Below are 25,513 nucleotides of genomic sequence, written 5' to 3'. Positions count from 1 at the left end.
TAGGGTGTTTGGCAAAATGGTTGGAGAAAGGTTGCCCACAGAAATTGTGGGTACCCCATCATTGGAAGTGTTCAAGGTCAGGCTGGATGGGACTTTGGGCAACTTGATCTAGTAAAAAATGTCTCTGCCTATGTCAGGGGTGTGGACTGGATGGTCTTTGAAGGTGCCTTCCAACCCATCCCAGGAAACGTTCAAGGTCAGGTTGGACGGGGCTCTGAGCAACCTGATCTAGTTGAAGATGGCCCTGCGTGTTGCAGGGGGGTTGGACTAGATGACTTTTAAAGGTCCCTTCCAACCCAAACCATTCTGTGATTCTGTGGTAAGAGCTGAATATGGCTGTAGATTTTTATCTGGGGAATATTCCTTTCTCTGTGCAGCAGTTTCAGTGAGACACATGCACGCCTGTATTAAGAATTCATTAAAAAGCAGGAATGGTATGAAATGGCTAAATATTATGACAGTGAATGGAGTAGGGAGACATTTATTTTTACACTGCTGTTTGAATATATCTATCTCAAGAATTATCTGAGGCTTTTAGTTGCTCAGTGGTATATCGGATCCTTTGTCTTGGTACAAATTTTTTGTGAGCTTTGTTTGCATCATCCAAATTATTGTTTCAAATGCACAAAATCTCATAGTTGTTAACCTTTCGTTAGAGAAAAGAAGAAAATCTTAACTTTAAAAACTTTAGGGAAAGAAAGTCTAACTTTAGACTAAAACCAAAATGATGCAGTCATCAATCCAAAACATTTGAATTCTTTCATGCCTGGCTGCATTTTATTCAGGCAGCAAGAGGTATATTGCGAAGTTCACCATCGTAAGGAACCACTGCCATAGCTTTTCAAAAGAATGGACTTCATTGAGGAAAGGATTTTTGTTTGGCTGAAGGAAATCAGCAATTGTGATACATTCTTCCTTACGTTGATGTCTTGACTAGTCTGGAAGAGAGAGCATTTTCCTTCCAAACACAAATACCACAGAGAGAAAAATAAAATCCCCGTAAGAGCACAAATGTTTTGTCGCACTGAGGCTGGAAGAGGCTACCTACAAGAAATAGAAATGAAAATTTAAAGAATTAATGATTAAGTGCATTTCAGAAACATTTGTTTTGCTTGTGTTTCCTCTCTGGTAATGCTACATATCATGTATGTTACCAGGACTGTAAAGAAATGACACCTGTATAAATTAGTTGCATAAAAGGCATGTTTTTTCCTCCAAAACCTGCATTTATTTCTCTGTTTTTGATAGTCATAATGAGGAGCTGAAAGGTAAGCTTATGTAACTCACGGGTTTTAGTTGATTCAAAAAAATATGTGTCATGTTTCTGATAAAGAACAAGGAAATCACAGAAGTACCAAATTATGCCTGTTTGGATGGCAGACTGAAACGTGACAGGAAGTCCTCTGCTTGAGGATTTAATTGCATCAGTCTTGTTTCACAAGGAGGAAGTCTCTGCTATTTTTTCTTACATTTAATGCTTTTATCCTGAAGTCAGTGTGACTTCAGTTTATGACAGTTTATGACAATATTTTTGCTCAACATTGGGTTTTCTAACAAATTCAGTCATTCAAATGATCCTAAAGGGTTTAGTAGAAAGAGAGAGGTTGAACACTGCCTAGTTCACAGAATAGAAATAGCGTATTTATATATTGCTTTATAGAGCAAAAATAAAACCTGTATAATTCGGTCATGGAACTGAATGGATTGATAAATGGATAATTAATGGTCATTGACAACATATGTAGTTTTAAGTGCTTTCACATTTTAAAGATGTTAAAGGTCCAGAGTAAATTCAGGTTTTCTTCCTTCTGGTCTTCCAGCACATGGCATTGTGCAGTTAGGTAGGTGCACTGTGAAGTATTTTGTCTTTCTCTGAAACAACAAAGAACTGACTAGTTACAATTTTTTTTTATTATTTATAAATACAGTGTTTTGTATTTCTTTTCAAAAATCTTGATATTACAGAGCATTAAAGATAGCCTGGGGAGACTGCTGGGTCACATAGACATTATTCACAACAAGAAGATACCGGCTTTGCAAAGTGCTACACCAAGAGAAGCAGCAAATATACAAGAAAAGCTGACTCAGCTTAATTTCCAGTGGGAGAAAGTTAACAAGATGTACCGGGACCGACAGGCGTAAGTAACTTTTAAAAATTGCTATTTCTGAGGGCATCCAGTGGTATTTGGCCTACCTGGTTGGTGATTATCTCCTAGTCTTCTTTTTGTGGAAATATATTTTTAAGTTGCAAATGATACTTTCTTGTAACTAAGTATAGAATATTTATAGGTAATTGTAATTTAATTTATGAGCTTTTTTGTAAAATTGAAAATATTTTGACCAACTATCACTTGCATTGGACCAAAATCTGGCATGATATTGCATACATATTCCTATGTCATTAAAAATGACATACCTTTAGCCTGAGATAGTATTAGGCATTTACTCTTTAGTACCTGTACTATTGATTTAAAAATTTGAATCTGTGATGAGTGCATCAGAGTAAAATCCCTTTTAGTTGCAGAGGATTTACTAGTTCAAGGAGCAGTTCTCACTTTATATGTAAGGAGCACAGCTAGAATTGTTAGCAGCTCTAAATCCAGTGTCATCTTTTTATAAGTCTGTATATTAGACATTATACAGCAAGGCAGGACAATCAAGAGAAGTACAGAAAGGCATTAAAATGATAATAAATAAAGCTGTGATCTCCTACAGTATCATATACTACTTATTATTATTTTTCTCCTTGTATATTATTTCTGGTGTTTGTAATCCGGGAATCATATTATGATACAAAATACAGCCAAACCTGTTTTATTAATTCAAGCATGGCTCATGTTAGTAACACAACAGAGACTAGCAATCCAGTAATTTATTTACACTCTGTAGTAGATATCTTTAAAATTTTTGGCATTGTGCAATAAAATACCTATACTTGCCCTTGTATTTTTTTTTTTATTAGATGATATATCAGATGTTACTGGTAGTGATAGAGAAATTTCCATGATTTATGGGATATACTTTTTTTCCAGTATGAGTAATTTAAGAGTTAACAAATAAGTTTGCCTTAAATAAAAAGACATCATTTCAAGGTTTTATTGAATTACCACAGAAAAGTCCTTGATGATTCTTCTGAGAATGTAAACCATTAATCTGATAATGAAAATCATTATATATTTGACTAGTTCCATTCATTGAAATTGTCCATTCATAGGAATTTTACAAAATTGGCTCTTCAGACAATGCTGAAAACTTGACGTTAAAAGTTTCGTTTGATATTCTACCCCAAAAGACAATAGAATGACATTTGCTAGGATATCACTTTTTACACTACACATATGTTTAGAAATATCCTTTATCTCAGAAACTGTTCTTAAAACCCTTATAATTGTTCTGAAAAAAAAATAATGTCCAAATAATTGTTATGTTGTATAGTAGGAAGAGATAAGAATCTAAACATGTAAGCAGTGACTAGAAGAAAAAAATACTTCCTGTGGGTTTAGGCTGCACTGATTTTCCCCTACAGTCCGAGCCTTGGTAACGTTTGTTTTTTCTTTGTTTAGAAATATTGGTCAACAACTGTCACTTTTCAGGTTTGTACAGACATATTATTTCCACTGTCAGCCAGTCACTAGCTTTGATTTTAAGTTGCCAGAGACAGTAAAGTTTAAAAAAATAATAATCAGAGAGAACCATAGTAAAAAATATAATTCCGTAATCTTCATGTCAGCTCTGCTTTGTCTCAACATTTAAAGTGTAAGAAACAGAGACAGAGCTATAATCTGGTAAAGTTTCCAGATTTTCCCATGCACAGTACTTTATTTAAAAATAGTAAGCCTGGCTCTGGTGTGGCAAGAAAGGTTCTTCTGTTTGTCATGATGCCATGTACAGAAATGAAGGATAAATTAGAAGCAGAGACTAGAGCCAAGCTGCACACACAGATAATAAAAAGTGGGGATATTTGGTGTTGCACTTTTCCCAGAGACTGGCTCTGCCCAAACTCTTACTGGTACAGTAGACCAAGCTCTGAGAAACCTTTGGAATCTCCCCATATACTTTTTCTACCACTGGTGCACAGTAAGGAGAGCAATTTACAGTCAGCTGAAAGCTTTAACCACCAGCACCGCCACTCAGTTATCGCTTATTTAGACTATAACGATATTTAGCCAGCAGCAGAAAGTATTCGGAGGTGAAATGAATTAATGTTTGTCAAGTATTTTGAGGTCATCAGATAAAGGCACTAGAGAAGTGTAAAGTATGCTTACACTCCAGCTGGTGTTTGCCTGGGGGAGTCATCCTCTTTTAGTATGAGGGACAGCAACTCAAGGTGATGATAAGCTTGACTGCTGTCTGGATTGCACGCCTTTCTTTTTCTTTTAAATCTTTTGTTTGTGGTGTCAGTCTCACTGTGTCACTGTTTCATTGGTTTTGCTTGAACTCTGAGATGATCCCTATAGCTTCTGCCGTTTTGTGAGGTGTGTTTGGACTGCACACGAATGCTGGGGAGGAGATGAAGGAAGACAATATGGCCTTTAGCATTTTGCTTCTAGCAGTTTGTGTCTGTAAGGGGTGAAAGTATCAGTGTAAGTCTGCCCTTGAGACAGGGATGAAGCTGTGTTTATGAGATATGCTATTGATGATGATGTTTTAGGACAGTTTTGGAATTATCATTGGAGCTCTGTCTTGCTTTCAAGGGAGTGTGTCTAAGTGAATGTGAGTATTCCATGTTTGAAAGGTTACAGAAGCAAATATACTATACTATGTTCATTTCTGAATATTTGGTTTAGGAAATCAAAGGGTTGTAATAATGCGTGAATTATTATTTAAGTAAATGCAAAGTCAACTATCACCATTATAGATGGAAGAACAAAACAACTTTCCTTATGCCTGTAGTTACTAGCAGAGAGCTTACTCTAAATCTCATAGAAATCAATAGAAACATTCATGCTGAATTCTTTTGTGTGAAATAGATTTCCTGGAAGTCCTGATTCATATCTAGATACTTTGTAATTAACTTTATAGTGAGTCCCTTTTAATTAGAAATCAAAATAGATTTTTCAGTTTGTTTTACAGCAGAGCACATGCCAGTTTGACAGAAATTCATTGTGATGATAAATACTCAGATAACCTTACGAGTCCAGTTCTTCCGCAGTATTTGAAAACCTTGTTTCCCATTGTCACTTTAGCATGTTTCCTGTATTTGAATAAGTGTTCATACTGTACTTACTGTAAGATAACAGGCAATATTTCACTGAAAAAGTGTAAGCAAAAATGCTCTGATCATCCTAGTGTACTCTTTCAGTTGTATTAGAAACCTAGGATGAATGCAAATTTTTAGTCTTTTCACAAACTTATTGAAACACTGGTCTTCAACTGATTTTTTTAAGTAAAGCCTAGATCTAGCATGGTTCTTTGACAGGAGTTTCTCTTCTGTACAAATTCATTTCAGAACATGGTAATTGATTGTGTTTCCAACAGATACATGGGGGTGATGCCATCTTATACCAAGCGGCATTTGTTTCTTTGGTTTTAGTTTTCTGAGTGCAAACTCCAGGAAACAGCAGCAGTGGCATGATTTATCTTTTGTGAGCTAAGGAGTAATTTATGATTTCATTTATAACTTTAACCTTAGCTTTCATGATAGTAAATTTCTATGTTACCTTTTCTAGTAGTCATTCCAATAGTCACATTAAGATAATACAATCTGAATTTTGTAAGGTAGAGTTATGTTACAGTGCCAGTAAGAGTAACCATTCAGATGCCATAGTCCTCGTACCAGGATTTAACAATAGTCTCCCTTCTTTGCAGCAGCCTTAGATACTGGGGTTTTTATATTAATCGTGACTATTTAGGAAATGACGCTAACACCAGGTCCCTGTAGATCCTCAATGAGAACACATAATATTTGGAAAAAAATTAAATATTATTCAATAGATAATAGAAAAATAGATTTTTAAATTATGGTCTTGTATAACTATTTATCTTATCAACTTACCACTTGTGGAACACCTTGTTTCTCTTGTCAGGATATTGTCTTCCCAGGATACTTATGCCTCAGTCTTGTTTCTGTGAACAACATGTACTCCCTGAAAGTATTCCTTTCTAACAGTGCCAGAAGTCATTGAATCAATAAAGTGCGACAAACTTTTCCAGAATAGACCAATACTACATTAATTTTAGATATTTCTAAAGCAATTGCAGATCACTCACAGACAACGTAAGAAAAAAAAAAAAATTAAGCACAAAGCAGAAAAAATAGAAAAATACTAAAAAGAATCTATTTTAAAAGCAAAATACTTAAATTTTACAGATATTGTAGACCTTGAACATTTTTGAAACTGTTTCTTGACCATGAGTTAAAATTCTGATGGATCCCTCATATTAATTTCAGGCAACTAATTTTTGCCTTTTTCATGTCTTATTTAAGAATTATCTTCCATGGCATACATTGTAGACTAGATGAATGCTCTTCTAATTAATCTGAAATCTACTAAAAAATTCAATGTTGTGAGAGAATGTGGGAAAGTTGGTACCAGATATCTTTACAAAGTGTTTCTTGCTAATTCTGAAAAGAGGAGAAAAGTGATATGCCAGTCTTCTATCAGAAAAGAACTGAAATCCATAATAATGGTGCCAAAACAGATTGACGGCTTTATAAAAGTCACAAACAACTAACTATTTTTATAGTAACAAGAGTAAACCATAAAGAACTAGTTAATAGGCTTATACCAACAATGATTTTCATTTTTGGACAGCAGTACACTGTCAACTATTTCTGAGTAGCCTTAAATTAGTTGTTGATTAGCTTGATAAGGCCTAATGAGAAAGGTGTATTATACCTAAAGAATTGGCAGAGAAATAGTATTTTGTGGTTGTATTTCTAATACCACATAGTAGCAGATGTTGTAATGCCTTACTGATATATTGAGTTGAGAACTAATCTGATGCATGGATCAAGATATTAGGGAAAAAGAAATGTGAGACATTATTTTTTTCAAATTTAAGTAACCTGCGTTATGTCCTGTATAGCTGCAGAACCAGCCACTGGTAAGCCTTGAGGACTTGCCTGTCTATGGTATCTGAATCAGATTCAGCCTCTGTGCTTTGCTCGCTTAGATAAAAATGTATAGATATGATACTAAGACATCTGGATTCAGCCCAAGTCACATATTCAGAGTATAGTTCTCTTTTCAGAATATGAGATATCTTGGAGTAATACCTATAAGCAACTGATGAGTGCAAAGCCAGGTAGTATTAAAATACCAAGGAAATCTACTTGCTTGAATATAGATTTCTAGAAACATTTAGATGCCTGAAGACATCTTGCATGGCCTCAACCTCTTACTTCAGAGAGGCACAACTCTCTCATTCATCCTGTGCCAATCTTGTATGGATTTCTCATTAACATTCCACTATAAAACTATGTTTCAGACTGAATCCCGCTGTGGCTGTCCATTATACAACTATTTAACCTTGCAAAGCATCCAACCATCCAAACTGAAAACAAGAGATAAACCAGTCACATTTAGAACCTTTAAGAAAATGGGTTTGTAGCCTTGACTGTCAGATTTATCTTAAGGAACATAAAAACAGAATTACTGTAGGTGACTCTCTCATGATTTGTTAGATATCCTGATGGGCTGTTTAGGCCATTTATGTTTTCCTTCTCCAAGTTTCGCAGTTGTGGATTCCCAGTTTCCACCTGTGGCACCAACAATGCTCTGCAAAAGTGAAGTCATTGACGACATCTGACCTATCTTTAGCTATCCAAGTTTTAGTTATCTATTTTACGGTACTTGTCTAGATTCCTTCTCAATGAAATACTCCCAGGCAATTCTGTCACGGATAACCGCTGCACTATATAGTGGGTCCGTTGACTCTTCAGGGAGACGAGGTAAGATAAGACTAGACACATTACTTTTAGATAGATGAAATTAGGGGAGATTAATCTTAACCGAGGAAGTATAACAAAGCAATATAATTTAATTTATATCTAAACATGTTGTTATATATCTCTTTTTCACTAAGCCCAGTCAGCATTTCTTTGTTCCTTGCCTTAACTCGGACAAAGTGAATGACAAGCATGAATGCTAACTGGCTTTGTTTCAGTACAGAGAGAAGAGTAACTTGTGGAAGGCCTAGGTATTTTGAGAGAAAGGCAGAAATAGTGGCTGCTCCCTCATCTAAGAGTATCTGCTCACATATTTCTGTTGAAGTTGTAAGTCTTGTCATTAGACTTACCCTTGGCTCTGGAGTCAGGATGAAAGTGAAAACCAGAACAGATTAGTTCATCCTCAATAAGAGAAGGAAATTATTTCCTTTCTAATGTTAATCTCAAAATAGCTACCATGCCATATTACATGCAGGGTAGGCTTTTCATTTTTTTTTTTTTTTAATTTTTCCTTTCTTTCACAGCAATTCAAATTGTTCATCTAGATTTTGAAAAGGGCAGAATGGAGACAGCTTATAATACTTGACTCTTGCAGCCAATATTAGTTGTTAATTTATTTCCATACCCTATATACTGTATAGAAATGTTTTCCATGGCAGTTGTCTTACAATCTAATTCTTGCAACAGATTTGCCACTTCATTTGCCCCCATAATATCACACCATCAAGTTAACATATTGGTAAGTTTAATTGGTTCCTTAATTGCTTGCAAATAGGTATAAAATAATGTATAACAAACAGGTATAATATAATTTATAAATGCTTTTATTATGGGCCATCTATATAAGGCCTTCTGTCAATATTTATAATGTAAAGAAACCCAAAATGTATGGGAATATTTTTGTTGCTGAGTTTGTAACTAGAAAGATTTAATTTACAGCATAAGCTGGAAAATATTTTTGCCTTATATATGGCCATTAAAGTGTCTCTTTTCATAGGGCAATGTATGTAAGAACATCTTCTAAATGGAATAGCTTCAAGTGAAATTTAAAATTTTTTATTAAAGCTTAAATAGCAAATCTGAGGCAGAATGAGAAATAATACTGTAGCTTTTGGGAAGGGAGTCATGTTTATTAAATCTCTGTCATACAGGTGGTTTTAGAGCTTAACACAGACAATTCTTGATATGGGAATTGAAGGTGTCTGTATAGTAAAATGAGGTGAAAATAACTAATTCAGGATTTCTTTTAATAAGTAGATCTGATTATCTCATCTGAAATAACATGTGTTTGTGCTGTGAAAGTGTTTCAGCTGAAAAAGAATCCTGAATGTTTTTAAATCACCAACCCCCAAGCCTGAAAATTAGCATAACTTAGCATAACTTTACTGTAAAATGCTCAGTGACAAAAATACATTACATTCATACGAGAATTATTTTAGAGAATTTTTCTGCTGTACAAACTAAAAGAATTTCACTGAAATGTCTGGGAAATGTTACAGCTTAGTCATGAATATGTGGGCTGTAGAACTGTGGGAATGCAAATATGTATGAAGACAAATATGGGCAGAGGCCAATAGGTTCTGAGCTGTCTGGCTATGAACTGTCTTGGGCCTTCATGTCAGATATAAAAATAATATGACATTGTGGTCAGTGTCATAAGCTATGAAATGCAGGGTATACTTGCTTTAGGGACAATGCTATGTTAGTGCAGCTATGTAGTTTCCCAGATAGTCTTGATTTATCTCCAACCATCTCAAAACACTGGCAGAGCTCATTCATGCTTAGCTATATCCATCTGTGTAGGCATAGCCTAAGAGAGTTGAGGCATATCCTGCGGTCTGAAACTTTATTTGCAATGACTTCTCTTACTTTCTGGAAGTGTTGACGATGAAGGTATGCTTGTACTGTTGGTATTGAATTATTACAGTTTGCTGTGCAAGAATTTTTTAGCTGGGTGAATATTTAGGTGGGTCACCTGTGCACTAAATGAAGGATGATGTTGCCGGAACTGCCATTAGGTCCAACACGTGTTGGATGTACTAAGGTGAGCTCCTTTGCAGAATTCCCTTGATGCTTTTTAAGGAATTGCTGCTCTCTAGTCACCATGGTGCAGTGTGCACCTACATTTAAGTATCTCCTGGGAGAGCATTTTTTGACAGTAGAGGGAGCCTAGTCTGTTAACATCTGTAGCTAAATTCAGAAGTTACACTTTTCTGTTTTATTCAGTTTTCATCACTGTCGTTTCTCAGCTGTGTTCATGTTGTAGCTATCATCTAATAAATATAACTTTTTCTTTCTTCCTCCAAGGTAGTTTGAATGCAGTTTTTTTCTTTTAATAAATGTTTTACGTATACCCCTATGTGCCAAAGAGGCAAAGATGACACTTATTATGTTTGGAGCAGAAAGCAGCAAGTTTTGTGGTAGTCGTAGACCTTGGTACTAATAGTTTTGAGACTTAGAAAGTTCAGCCTTCTGTCCTGGTGACTTTCAGTAATTCAGTAGTCAGCTTTCAAAATTCCTTTTCTCGAAGGGCAAGTCAGTGTTTGAGGTTATTTGGGCAAAATGCAATCAATACTTCTGGTTTGAGCCAGAATATTATGGGAATCGACCTAAAAAACCTGTTTGCATTGGCTCATTGTTATAGCATTAAATACACTGCACATTGCTAGAGTAGTCTCTGTTCCAGAAAATTTTGTAATCTATACCCTTGAGGTTAATTTAGCCTTGTATTTATTTATCCGGGGAACCAAAAATATTGTTTTATTTAACACAGATAAGAAATTCCCATCTTAAATCGAAGCAGAGCATTCCAGAAATTTTTTTGTAAAAGCAAGCAAAATGCCTGTTTTCTGTTTATTGTTGTTTTGGGGGGACTATACCATTGATCCATTGCAAGTAGTTCTTGCTGATGTGATATTCTTTGTTGCTTCCTGGAATATATCATTTCCTTGTAGATTAGACTTTCACTTTAAGATATTTCATCTGATTGGTAATTATCTTAAGTGTCCAGTTGCTTTTCCAGTAAAAGAGGGATTAATTCATAGCATGAGATTGAAAATGTTCTTTCAGAAGTTACACTAAAATAAAATAAGAGCGACAATTATTTTGCTGTTCTTCTATATCATTATGCCTGATATCACTCAGGAAAATTGGGTTTAGTAATAACTTCATTAAGACCTTGAGGCAATTCTCTATCTATTAGGACAAGATGAGGATAATACTGTAAGATTGCATAGCCTCTGTTCTGGGCAGATGATCTGATTTATTCTTCCTGTCTGCAAGTCTTCTATGACAGCAATAAAATTGAAAAGAAGTGGGGTGCCAATGTTGGAAAACAGTAACAAAAATTCACATATACTTCCCACAGAATACAGAGCATACCTATATTTTGGAGCTGTGCATGTGTTAACTGGATGGCTGGAATACAGATGCCAAACAAAATGGACCACAGTGACCCTGTGCTTGTCTTTCCGGAGTGGTAAAACAAATAGGGCATTCGTTCTTCTCTCCCGCAACCAGTTTTTCAAAACCCTATAACAACACAATTACCTTTGAGAGTCATATTTCCCTGCCAGATTTGGTTGAAATTGGCTGAAAAAGCTAGAAAATTTATTGTTGGAAATGAGTGAGGGACAGCACAATCACTGAAGTCTCATTTCCTTAGGTTAAAAATAGAAAGAAAATACATCTTTTATTTGCTTAGCCTGTTGGTCATAAAGAAATTCACTAGAACTCCTTTTAGGAACTTATCTCTGTCCTAAGCTACTGATCAATATAAAATCTAGCTATGCTGACTTATAGGAGATTTTCATTTCCTTAATTAGTGTCATAGAATCACAGAATAATTCGGGTTGGAAGGGACCTCAGGAACTCTCCCAGTCTAACATCCTGCACAAAGCAGGGCCAAAGCCAGTTGACCAGGTTGCGGAAGGCTTTAGCCAGGCAGGTCTTAAAGACCTCCAACAACAGAGGCTGCACAACCTCCTGGGAACCTGTTCCACAGCTCGACTGTCCTCGTGGTGAAAATTGTTTTCCTTACATCTAGTCTGAACCTCTCATTTTCCTTTATGCCTGTTGTCTTTCATCCTCCCACCATGCACCCCTGAGAAGAGCCTGGCTGCGTCTGTCTTCTCAATGACCTCCTCGTAGGTGTTGGAAGGCTGCTGTTGGGTTCACTGAAGCCAGCTCTTTGCCCAGTTCCCTCAGCCTCTCCTCACAGAACAAGTGCTCCAGCCCCGTGACTTGCTTGGTGGAGCCCTGCTGAACTCACTTCAGTTTGTTAAGGTCTTGTATTGGACCAAAATCGGACACGGTGTTCTAGATGTGGCCCAATGAGTGCTGAGTGAAGAGGGGCAATATTTTCTGTCAATCTGCTGGCTGTGCTGCTGCTAATGCAGCCCAGGATACACTTTGTCATCTTTGCTGACAGGGCACGCTGCTGGCTCACGTCCTGCTTGCTGCCCACAGGACCCCAGATCCTTTTTTGCAGAGCCGTTTCCCAGCTAACCAGTTCCCAAACTGTTGTTGCTAAGGGTTCTTCCTTCCCAGGTGCTGGACTTCTCATTTGTCCTTGAATTTCACAGGGCTCATGTTGGCTTGGCCCTCCAGCGTATCTAGCTCCTTCTGAATGGCAGCTCTATACTTAAGCGTATTGGCTTTTTCACCTCTGATTTCACCCTGATGGCTGATGAATGGCTTGAGAGCAGCCCTGTGGAGAAGGACTTGGGGACATCGGTAGATGAAAAATTAGATATGAGCAGGCAATGTGCTCTTGCAGCCCAGAAAGCCAATGCTATCCTGGGCCACATAAAAAGAAGTGTGGCCAGTAGCTCGAGAAAGATGATTCTCCCCCTCCACTCCACTCTCATGAGACCCCACCTGGAGTACTGTACCCAGTTCTGGGGTCCCCAGTACCTGGGGGTTGGACTAGGTGATCTTTAAAGGTCCCTTCCAACCCAACCCATTCTATGATTCTATGATGTAGATGTCATCTGCATCTGGTGAAGGTGGACTCTATTGCCAGCTTGAGGTCATTGATGATGGACACCTCTTACGCTCCTCTTTTTTCTGACCACAAGGTAGAGTACAGCTCATTAACAACTACCCTCTGATCCTGACAGTCCAACCAGTTGTCTACCCATCCAAACTGTAGCATCCCAAATGGGATACCAAATTCCTGTGCATGGTGCTGTTGAAAGCCTTGCTACAGTCAAAGTAAATGATATCCACTGTTCTCCATCATCCACAAACCTCAACATTTTATAGTAGAAGACAATCAGATACGTCAGGCATGCTTCACCCTTGGTAAACCCCTGCTGACTGCTCCCAGTCACCTTATTCTTTGTGTGCCCAGAAAAGTGTTCCAAGAGGTCTTGCTCCATGATTTTCCCACTACTACTGGCCTGTAGTACCCTGGATTGTCCTTTTGGCCTTTTTTGAAGACAGATGCAACATTTGCCTTTCTGAAGTTGTCAGGGGCCTCTCCCAGATCTCCATGAGCTTTTAGAGATGATAGCAAGCAGCCTTTCCAAATATCAGCCTGCTCTCTCAGCATCCTGAGGTGCATCCTGTCTGGTCACAGGGACTTGTATGGGTTGAGTTCTCTGACATAATTCTCTACTTGCCCATCATCTGCCTCTAGGAGTTCCCCTTCTCCTTCAACCATCCCTATAAGCAAAAAGGCTGTGAGACCTTGCTAGTACTTCTCCTTTCTTTATAGCTGCATTATCTTTTTCAGACTTTTGGAAGTTTTATTTTTATGGAACTTCAATGTCATACTCATGAAGAAAATACATAATACTTATCTGACATGGTAGGAGGTACTGCATCCGGTGGAAAATTCTGCAAAGAAATCAGGACCTTCTAATATAACTATGCCTCTCTTAAGATGTCCAAGGTCTCCTTCATTCATCAGTAAGATTTCCTGCAGTCTCTGTCTAGAGCCTACTTGATACAGACCTCTGGAATACATTAATAATCAGAGGTTATTGTTGTGTGGTCCTGAGGTATCTGCCCATCTTATTTAACAAAGGCAGGCCTTGGATTTCTTGAACTTTTAAAGATTTAAAATCTTTAAAGATTTTAAGAAGAGTAAGCACCCGCTTCTCAACAAACCAAAAACTGTGAATGTCATTTCCAACTATGCAGATTTTCAGAAATGTCTTCGAAGTCTTTTTATCCTTCGTCATTTTACTCACACTGTTTCAGACATACAAACTCTTTACTGTCAGTTCTAGTTAATAAAATTCTAAAAGCAATACTGTTTGATTTTCCTTTATCACTGTTCAACAAAGGGCCCCCTTCTACCATTTTTGTTAGCTATTATTGTAAGGTGCCATGTGTGGCTTTTCTTAGCCGTAAATTTGCCTTCCTAAGTATAATGTGTGTTGTTATAAATTTAACCCTCTGTACACGTATCTGTGTGTGTGTAGTTGTATGGATGTATGAAACTGCTTCTAGTCACTCACTTTTTAGTTTTACTATCTCAGATTGAGAGACATTGGTGTTGTATTTGGAACCATTTTGAGAAAGGAAGGGTAAAGAAACTGTTCATCTTTATAAAGCCTGTGGTCCAGATTTTATTGACAGACACAGTCCCTTCTTCTTCAGAACTGGAAGTATAATGGTTTCAGGTTAAAACATATATATGCATATCAATTGGGTGCCATAAAGCTTAGCTCTGTGAGTGGTTTTGTGAGCTTAGTCTTGAGGTATAGGGCTTAAGAGCACTCAGTCCTAGGGAGGTCTTCCTGGGCAATAGGAGTCCTTTAAGTGGTCCATCTGACACATTACTCCTTTGGCTCAGATCAGAAGAGAACCTTTGAAACTGATCTTCTGATTGTCCCCACTGTGATTTGATTCATGCTGAGAAGGGCTCTTGGAGCATCTGAACTGGATTCCTGTTGGATTAAACAAGTTCGGAAGATGTGCTCCAGGAATGCACCTAATGTGCTTCAGCTGCAACTGAGCATTTAGTCTACTGGCCCACACTAGAGAGTTTGAAGTGAAACCTTCAGACATATCAAATGTGTAAGCTGGCCTCGGCTTAAAATTAAGCATATGTTTAGGCAGTGGTTTGATGCCAGCCTAAGAAAAGAGTGGCTAGTGCCAATTCCTGGCCAAGAAGGGGAGACTTCTTCCCTATTCCCTTTTGTCTTTTGCAGTGACGCTAAGTACTTGAACTAAATTTCTGCCTTGTGGCCCAATAATACTATTTTCAGTGAGATTCCTGCCCTCTCTTCCTGCCCGTCCCCCCCCTGAAATACAAATATGAGGAGTGTCAGGTCCTGTGAGTCTATCAGTCAGTATCTTATGATAATCCCTTCTCTTTTGAGAAAGAATTCATATGGACTATGAATGTGATTTGATAATATGAAACTGAATTTTCTACAAACAAAACGATCAAATACACTAAAGAACAAAATAGGCTATCAATAGTTGTATGTTTTGTCTGGTAGCATAGTTACTGAAAAGCAAAATGTAAGGAAAATGTAGCTGAAGAATATTCTAAATATTCTTTGAACAGCCATAAAATCAACAATTTGTGGGATATATTCCCCAAAGTAGAAGGAAATGCTCATGTTTCTGTTCTCAGAGAAAAAAAAAACCAACATAAACTCATAGTTTCAATATTTGTTTAGAATAAGCCAGCACATTTTAAAGAATTCAGATGACTAGGATTTGTGTATTTGGTATTTATACGGTAGCTGTCACAGATTTCATCTGTTATCTCAGAATTGTATGCCAAAATCTAGGTGCTTTTAAAGCTTTCAATATGATAAAATTGTCACCTTGATTTCTAAAAAGGATGTCTGAAAATAGGATGCTGGCAAAAATAGTAAATCTCAACTTCCAGAATCATCATTGCATTCTGAAAGAGTAAAAACTCTGAACTCATTAACTCAGGAGATTAATAGTTTAGGGATATAGGCTGGAAAAAAAAGGTTTAATTGTTTAATTAATAATATTTTTTTCTGAAATATCAATTAACATGCTTCAGTGTTTCGTATAGGCTCTCTATATATTATTATAGTGTGTAAAAGGCAGTAATTGCAATTTCTTTCTGTGTAGTACTAAGAAATAATCAAAATCAAAATAATTTCCACTTTTTGCCAAATAACAGTTTTCTAAACGTTATCAAGACAATTGTTGAACATTTTGGTATTTCAAGGCCAAACTCTGCCCTTTTGTAAGGTTATGCACTATTTTGTCTTCCTAAATGGCACACGTTCTGCAATTCAAGTTTTAAGCCATGGTATTGTAGGGCCACTCAAGATGCATTTCTCTCATGACCCGTGAGATTAATTCCTGACTACTCTCTGACAAAACCTTGAGTCATGTTTTCTGGCTGTGTAACACAAGACTTTCCTACTCAGGTGTCATATGGTTAATGATGACCTGCGAAGATATCATGAGCAATAATGGAAGCTGTCTTACATATTAAATAGCTCTTAAATTAATTCCATATATAGTCCTATTAGCCTCTTAGTTTCCCTCAGAAGCCTCGCTAAACAGACTCACAATATCCTACAAAAATCCATTATTGTCATTTTATAAGTAAGACGGGAAGAGCTGTGATATTCAAACACTTTTTTAAGATCAGATACAAATATTCCGATTTGCCAAGACGAGAACCTTAAATTCCGTCCCAGCCTTGTACCCCCAAGAGCACCATTTCTCTCAAGTACCGTCTTTATGACCACGCAGAGGGGCTGAGGGGCTGTGACAGCAGGTGCTAGAAATACCAAAGTGTGTGGAAATTCTTTGCATTTTAATGAGTAGGGGAAGCATTGTCAGGTTACACTAGGTGTTGTGGACTATTTCCCGCTTTAGAAAAGACCGCAGTCTTCGCTTACATTTTGTAGGGTTTGGGTTCGTTGGTTTTTTTCCTTTTTTCCCCCTTTTTCCCCCTGCTCTTCTGCCCGTTGTACCCGGGAGGTGGCAGTCCCCGAGGCGGGGGGAGGAACCCGCCCGCTCCCCTCAGCGAAACGCCGACGGAGCGTCACGCGACGGCCGCTAGGGGGCGGGTTTGCAGTGACGGTGCCGGCAGGGCGTGCGCGGACCCAACGTCAGGCGGAAGTGGCGCTTTTTCCCGCGGATTTTCGCCTTCTGTCGGAAGCCAAGATACCCTCTGACGAACTGGAAACTGAGATAAAACGTAAATCCCGTACAGCAAAAATGTAGCACAGGCACCTACTGTTACAGGCATCTTTTGCTCTGGACTTTTTAAGGTTCTTCCATCCTTCCTGCCTTATTTCTATTTTCCCTCGGATTTCAGGATAGAAATGGTGGGATTAAGAATTCACATTAAGGCTTTAATATCGTGGAACAAAGTATTGCTGGTTTTCCTAAGCAGCTGAAAGACTGGCTAGCCTCTTATGATGAATATTATTTTTAGAAGCCATTATTCTAATATAATCAAGCAAGAAAATGAAGTTAGAAAACTTAAAGCTCCAGTACAGATACCCTAGGCTCAAACACATTTTAATTAGGATTCCTTTAGGGATTCTTCTTTTTTCCTTTTGCACTACACACAACTGCGTACTCTGTGTTTATAGCATTTGACGTGGTAAATCAGTAAAAAAACAGAAGGCATAGAAATACTTAACAGAATAATGTCACATTTTCATATTGTCAGGGTGATTAATGAGAAGCACTGTAGTTTGCCAGTAATGGAAAGGAACAAATGTTGCTGCATTTCTGAATTGATACTCTTTAGTAGACACTGTGGGAGTCTGCAAGCCTAGAAATAAATTCCTCTAATAACCATGAGAGTGTCTTTGTCCCTGCAGCGCACTAAACAGACCAACAATTCTCTTTACTATCTTTAAATCCTCTGGCACAATAGTAATGCCAGTTAAACTGCATTTCTTCTTGTTTCCAATTTTGATGCACAATCATTTGGTCAGTTCCCCAAGTCTTTATGTATCCTATGAACTGATGTCATTCTCCACATCCTGTAGCAGGGAAGAGCTTATTTCCAAGATGCCTGCCTGGGAAGTACCCCTGAAGCATGGTGATCCTAAATATAACCTTAGAATATGGACTGGAGGAATCTGACAAGCTGGAATTCCCTCAAGTCTCTGGGGACAAGGGGCCACTCAGCTCCTTTGATATATCTTGAAGCAGGACTTTCCAAACAGTGTTGAATTCTCTTTCCTGTGAATACGTAAATATATGAGACTGTCATTTTTTCCAGACAATAACTTTTCAAATGTCAGAATATCCTATGAAATGTGAATTTTCCCATTCAGGAACACAATAATTTTGCTGTCATTTCTTCCCAGGTTTTCCTGCCCTAAAACTTTTTCTGTTATGAGACTGGGAAACAAAACCCTCCCCGTTCCTCACTGAAGGTGAGGGAAATCCTAATGGCAGAGGATGAAGTTGTAGAGGGGAGTGTAGTCTGGGAATGGAGACATTTTCTACTTCCTTTTCTGGAAGCCTGACAACCCATCCTGTATTCTCTCTCCCAAGGGGGTTGCTAAAGAGCCAGGCAAGAACATGAATTGGTAAGTGGTCAAGCAGGATCCCTTGATTGCTTCCTAATGCAAAGGGGCTTTCAAAGTTCTGCCAGATATAGGAGGGAATTCCAGAAAGATAAGGTTAGAAGGAGCTAGGATGGAAAAATGTGAAAGTACTTTGAGCTAAACTGTTTAGGTACCACTAAGATGGGAACATACCTAGACATGAATTTATTAGCAAATTTGTTTCTATTATCCATCCCATAAATCCACTAATGATGTGTATAAAACACTACTATAGTCACCATTTTGAACCTCTGATGCTGTCTCGTTCCTTACTCAAATTTTTCATTAAAAATAAAGTCAATATTTTTGAATGATAAGAAAAGTAAGTGACATACAAAGAATGGTATGTGACATTTCCTCTTTCTCCTTTTTTGCTCCTTATTTATCATTCAAACAAAAAATGGGGGAGAAGAAAATTGATGCAGTTCTTTAGCATCCCCTTTTCAAAACTGTAACTTTTCAGGAAATGCATGTACATTGAGTACACTTCTGCCCTAGAGTAATCACATAGTGTAATAATATCAGTATGGAGTCTCAATAGCACATACTGAGCTGTTCATGATGTTGTTTTGGTACCAGTTCTCCAATCAGTTCTGAAAATGCAGTTAGATTTGTAAACAATACCTGGGTGGTTTGTCTGTTTCGTTTGTAAAAACGGGAGGGCAATTGTCTGCACTAGACTAAGAGATCTATAGTTCCATGGCAAGAAAATACAAGGACTCTGTAACCACTGGCCTTCTGTGCTTCTAATGCTGATTCTTCTCTTTCTTATGGCACTGTAAGTCAGAAGCAACTCCACTGCTATAAAACCAGTAGGAAAAGAGAATTAGAACTCATGACTCTTGAAAAATACAGAAATCATTTTGCAACAAGCTTTTATTTCAGCTTATGGTCTGTGGAGCAATAGTGCACAATCATATATGAAAACATTTATAGAGACTTATCAGTCAGCTTTAGTCGCCAAGTCAATTCCTGCCCGGATTCACCCTTTTTATTAGGCCTCTTTTTCAGAGTTGTCATCTACTGCTATAGTAGAAATCAGCAGAAGTTACAGACACTTAGTTTTTTAAATCAATTCCATGATATTCACTGCAGAAAAGAATCTGACAGGCGTAGCATCTTGTCTGGTGAAAGACAGGCAGGAACTAATCACAGTCACCACATCCTTTTTCTTTACCAATTCAGATTACTTCAGTAACCCATTACCGTTAACTCTCTAGTCTAGTCCTCTTCCTCCAAAGTAGTTAAAGCAAGGAAGAGGCTGGCATAATAATGTAGAAAGGTGGAATAGGTAACACTGAGAGTAGCTGTTAGAAATGTTGAAACAGTAGTATAGAACGTTCTTGCCATCATCTGAGGGTTGTGTAACATGCTAAGCCAGAGCAGAAATTATATATTAGCGTTTATAGTCATTTGGGATACCTCAGAGAACTGCCTTTGATCTCTCCCTGTGCTTAAATGGAAGACGGACAGGTGAGACTGAAGCTGAGAATGGGATTCTTGATTCGGCTATGTGTAGCCTCTCCACTCTCTCTAAGGTTCTGCTGGAGACAGAGGAGGTGCACTTTGATTGTGAAGATTACCACACAGTTGACTTCTGCGGTGTGTGTGCGCTTCTGCAATCTTGAATATGTTACGTCCATGAATAGAGTAGGAGAAGGTCATATTGGAAAAAAATAAAAAGATCTATGAACACCTAGCAGCTTTCTAGGACTTAGCATTATCCAAGATTTTTACATCATATAGGCTTGCAACTTTGATCAAAGAGCATGCAACGGTTATTTTCTACCTTAACTTTGAATTGTCTGGTTATTAAACAGTGGATTATATAGCAGAAGTTTAAAAAAAAAAAAAAGCAGTTTTACCTCTCTAAAATTTTCTCTTTCTTTTATTTGTAACTTCAAAACAACACTACTGTCTTGCACAAGACAGCCAGGAAGCTAAGCTCATTCCGTTCCTCCTTTTTTATTTTCTTTTTTTTTGATACTGTTCTTTCATTATTAACACCTATGTAAATCCTGGGATGCAGTCGGGGTTCCTCGCCAGTTAGGCTAAATGACAGCAGGTTGTTTGCTTAGCACTTTTGAAGAGTGCCAAGCTGATAAGATACTCCAGATTCCTTACCTGTTTACAGAGAAGGAACAGCAATAGCTAAGAGGATAGCTTTGTTATACTCTGCTTTGGTTCTAAGTAATGAGAAGGATGAGTAAACAATGCATCACTGTCATTAATGCATAGTTATTTTGGACATTTGGTATTTCTAAAACCGCCCAACAGTATTCTTTCTGCTGCTGTCAGCAGTATTTGTAAAGGAGGCTGGGTATACAAGTTCATCTTATCATCTAGTGAGCTAAATGTGACCTCAAGGCTGTTGACTGCTCAGCCTATTCCTACATTTGCTGAAGGAGAGAAGGACAAAGTGCAACTTCGTATTCCCATAACAGGTAGATGAGAACGAAGATCTACTGACAGTTTTCAGCCTCCTGAAATCAGAAGCCAAGATAAGGAGCAGAGTGGCCTATCTCAGCTTACCCTTGATACTGAGGACCTCTTCACCCTCTACAATAGAAATCTATTGGCCTCTTGTTTCCTATTTGTGAAATTGTTAGTGCCACAGCTTGTTAATGACACCCTTTTAGGTTTAAAGACTTGCAGCAATGAGGTTGACTAACACCGTATTTTCCTGCGGAGCACGTCACGCTCAGTGGAGTTTACAACTACAGTAGTAGATGGTCATAGCAGACATGTTCTTACTTGTGTAAGAACTTACTACTTAAGAACTGACTACCTGAACTAGCTTCGTAGTTGTAGGTTTACAGTATACTTGTACACATAACATACCATATTTATGATATTAACAGAAAACCCTGATTGCAAAAGCCATGCTAAACCAGGGTATAATCACGAAACTTTTTGCATTGCACAATTGGTCGGTATTTATATAATATTACCGTAGGTTAGGAGCTCTGTGTCAGGTAGCAGAAGCAGGACTCTTCCACAAGAGAGGACAAGCCAGGAGCCAAGGGTGACCCCAGTACCTGCAGTGCCCTTACTGGGGCACAGTCCCACAGCACCTGACCTGAGTGGGCAGAGGTGGGTGCAGGTCACAGGGTCCATGGACGGTCCCAGCTGAGGCAAAGTGTTGAACCAGGACCAGGGCCCACCCAGGGTGCCTATTCAGGAGCCAAAGGAGACAAGGCCAGGGACAGGACTGGAAACAATACTACAACATGGGTCCAGAGTTCATCCAGGAGATGAGGCCAACAACGGGAGTGGAGACAAGGGGTCCTTCCAGGAGACAACCTGCAGCATAGGTCCAAGGTCCGTATGCCGTGGAATGGGGCTCCCGAGCCCGTGGGCAGGGGTGTGGGTCCAAATGAGGCTAGTCAGGGCCTGCGAGGCCGTGATACCCACGGTCCCCTGGCACTCTGCTGGTTTCAGTGGTTCCAGCTCAGCTGTCACCTTGGGAACTTCGTTTTACTATTTTTCTTTGTGAGTGTTTCAAAGAAGAGGCCTGTGAGTGTTCGTGCTGCTTCTCCCTAAGCTTGGTGACTAACGAAGGCAGAAGGACGAAGCCCGACTGCAGCCTAAAGCCTTAAAGCCATGAAGACCATCGCTAGACAAGTAGATTTGGAAAGCTTTACTAGATTTGGTTTAATTTTTACAGCTTTCCCAAATTTTCAGCCGTTACCCAGTTACATAACCCCTGATCTAGCCAACCGCCTGACGAATAGCGGAGCTACTGCAGATGGGCTATTTCTGTGTGACTAGCAAAGGTGGAAGGCGGCGCAGCATATGTCCACCCTGGACAGGACCCAGCACCCAGCCACCTCAGCCTTGACAGTGGTAAACAGATTTAATCTTGCACTCCATCTGCGCAAATCTTTTGCAGTTAGGTTTTGCGTTAGTACCATTTGAGTCACAAAAAGGTAGGTTACTAAGACAGAGTGACACACAGATTCTGAATGGGAAGTCTGAATTTTAGTCTTGGGCTCTTACTGCATCGCTGATTTTGCCACTTAGTGGTAAAAAGCACAAGAAATCTTGGCTACAGTGGTGTGATAATCCTTGAATTTAAACGTTTTCTCTAGTCAGCATTTTTGTACCTGAAGTATGTTTTGAAATGTAAGGCAATTTTGAAATTATGCACCAAAGTCATCAGTATATACCAGGCAAAGAGTGAAAAATTGAAATAAAGCCTTTATATATATACAGACAAGTGTACATACGTATATTGCACATACACAGCTGAACTATTCTATGGAGATGGCTGTTGAATTAAATTACTAGTAGAAAAAAAAATTATTCGAAGTTACGTAGAAGTTGTTAAGAAGATTTTACTTGCGACAATGAAGAATCTAACAATTAGGATTAAATATGGTTTTAGGGATTCTCATTTTAATGCTCTTGATATTGTAAGTAATATAAATGGTGTGTTGTGTGTGATTTCTGCTAATATGCAGCTCCTTCTGTCATCCAGTTTTCTACTGAGACATATTTATAGTAAGTAGAATAAATTAATTACAGAACCTTGTAATACAAGGATGTAATTCCATCTAGTAAAACCCCCTGAAGTGGAGCCTTGAGATGTTTGCCATGTAAGGGAAGCAAAGCATAGGTAAGTAGACTTTGCTGCTATGTCAAAGCTTTTCCCTGGGGGTAATGTCCAAAAATAAGAAAGATTGTTTTCTTCTTCTACAGCTTGTTTTATTGAGCCTTTTCCTGGCTAGCACAGAAAGCAGTAGGATTCCTTCTACCTTTCATCTCCCTCCCTTTCTTTTGTATGCATGTGTCTATAAATGAGCAGCACCTTTTCTTCCTGCCTAATTTCAAGCAATCTAAACACCTGCTCTACTTTTTTAAGTAGACACAGCCATAATTTCTGAAATTTAAACACTATTTTCTTAAAATCTCAATCTACTTATTTGACCTTCTGTTGTTAAAGGAACAATTAAAGTAAGATTTCTCTAAGAAATATAAGGCAGATCTTGGGGTAAATGCAGTATTTTTATCTGTATTTACGTAGCATGATGTGCGTAGTCAGCTACTTCCTTCTTCTGCAGTTATGCACCACTTTCATAATAATTTCAGTCCCTTCTGTACAGATGCTTTACTGCAGAAGCGCCATTAGGATCAGTACGGTTCTTTGCTGATGCTGGAATATGCCTATGACAATCACTAAATTTACCTGGGACTGAACCAGAAATAATCAGGGCCCAGAGAACTAAAATATAGCTTACCACAACTTGATCAAAAAGAAGTGTTCTTCTCTAGTTAAACAACTTAGCGTGTCTTTTCCCATAGCGATTTGGGAGAAATTAGTTGAATGGAAGAATGCTGTATTGATCCCAAGGAACTGGCAGGAGACTGGGAGCCTTTTTTAAACTACTTTAAGGGTTTTCTTTTTTGGAAAAATCAAGCTGACTGTCATCTTGTAAATGGAACTGTACAGCCCTCCCCCCTCCCCCAAAAAAAGGAGGAAAGCTGCTGTAGCTTAAAGAGCTATTTTGCTGTCACTACTTTATCCTCGGGGGACTATAGCTTTGTGTTTCCTAGTTACAGAAGGAAGGGGAATAAAGTATCTGTGGAGAACCAATTGCGGGAGCTTCCACTGCAGTTAGCTGGTTACTCTGGCTAGCAAGAAAGGATTTTCAACACTTTCTTTAGTGCTGCAGACAAAGCAGGGGGAATCTCAAGATCTTTTTGTGAAAATCTATTTCAGTGCTGTTTTCTGCTGATAAGTAAGTTTGTACCATAGAAGTGCAGTTCTGCAAACTCTAAGCAAAATGTAATGTTATTTTGAAATTATTTGTTATTTTTCCAGGAAGTCTTAGAAGCAGTAATGATTCTCTTGCAGCCACTGGTAGGTCACGTGTCATGAATGGGATTGGGATGTCAGGTTGTCTTTCAGGGAGACACTGCCATTTATTTCTGGCTGCTGCCTAGACTGCCAGTTGTCTCTAACTGGTGTATCTGGCAAGTGGATCTGAAGAGCTGGAGAAAAATTGTGTTGCTAGGCACAATCCCCGAGATGCCAGCCACAAAGGTCGGAAATATGATTAATAAGGGCAGGGGAATTAAAGCCTCTTTAGTCCCTGTTGTAAATCCATACTTTTTAGTTGTACCTTATTGCTCTTAAGAGCATCTCATTTTTTTCCTGTGAAAGCTGAGTTGTTCATTGTGCTAAGTATTAATAATCATAGATGACATACTTCCTTCTAACAAAGAATATTGAAGTAGAGAAATTTCTATTATTCCAGCAGAAACATTACCACTTCTTCCCCTATGTGTTGCTCACAGCCTTCCTCAGTATTCTTTCCTGCTTAGATTTTCTCTTCCATAAATTCAGTGAAACAGTGAACGTTGCCGCAGTCCAAGCTATCTAATTATTGTGTTTTGAGGAAAAGTGCAGACTTTCTTGGAAGATTTATTTCCAAATTCCAAACTCTTTGATTTTATGGGCAAATTAAAACATCTACATTAAATTCAACATAAGTTTGTGTTCCGTAACAATTAAAACTCTTGTTGTGGATCCTGGACAGTTTTCCTAGAAAGAGTTCTCAGGGTTTTTTGTGACAAAAAAAAAACTATAGCCCCCAGGGGCTACAGCTGCAGAAAGAAATAGCCCAAATATACATTATTCCAAAAATGTTCCTGGGCTTAATCTCTCACAGTGCCTGATTAATGGTTTTGTATGCCGCAGAGGGGTGATAAAGACCCTAATACTCTTAGTGCTGTAGACACACCTCCAAACTCAGTATGTGCCAACTAACGTGACCACGTTTGCATGTTTAAATGATGGGCAACTCCATCATGCTGCCCAACTCTTTATGCTAATAAAAGACTCAAAGCTTTCTGCTATGATATAATACTGAAAAGATTTATAGTTGTGAATTTTCATACCAAAGTGGGTCTCTCTAAAACAGCAAAATATGAGTTATGAAAACTTCACTTAGTGAAATATGCACTACAAATACTCTGTATGGCTTCATGCACCACTTTTCATTGGTTAGTTTCCCCACAAAGAAGTAAAATAAGCTTTATTAAATAGTTAGGTCAGAGTAGCAGTGGCAAAGTATGGGCATCTTTATCA

At 38.3% G+C, this 25,513-nt stretch overlaps 1 protein-coding gene across 20 annotated transcripts in view; it reads left to right on the top strand.

The window, feature by feature from the left end:
- The window catches only part of DMD (dystrophin), a 1,317,358-nt gene that overhangs the window by 665,144 nt on the left and 626,701 nt on the right, over positions 1-25,513 (top strand). For all 20 annotated transcript variants that reach the window (XM_052795054.1, XM_052795067.1, XM_052795065.1 and 17 more), the window contains one exon: positions 1,966-2,138. In XM_052795054.1, the coding sequence (XP_052651014.1) occupies positions 1,966-2,138 (173 nt within the window). The remainder of the gene's footprint in view (positions 1-1,965; positions 2,139-25,513) is intronic.

Source organism: Harpia harpyja, chromosome 8 (assembly GCF_026419915.1).
Source record: "Harpia harpyja isolate bHarHar1 chromosome 8, bHarHar1 primary haplotype, whole genome shotgun sequence".
Lineage (NCBI taxonomy): Eukaryota > Metazoa > Chordata > Aves > Accipitriformes > Accipitridae > Harpia > Harpia harpyja.
Note: the sequence above shows the minus strand (reverse complement) of the source record. Positions and strands in the feature narration are given on the sequence as shown.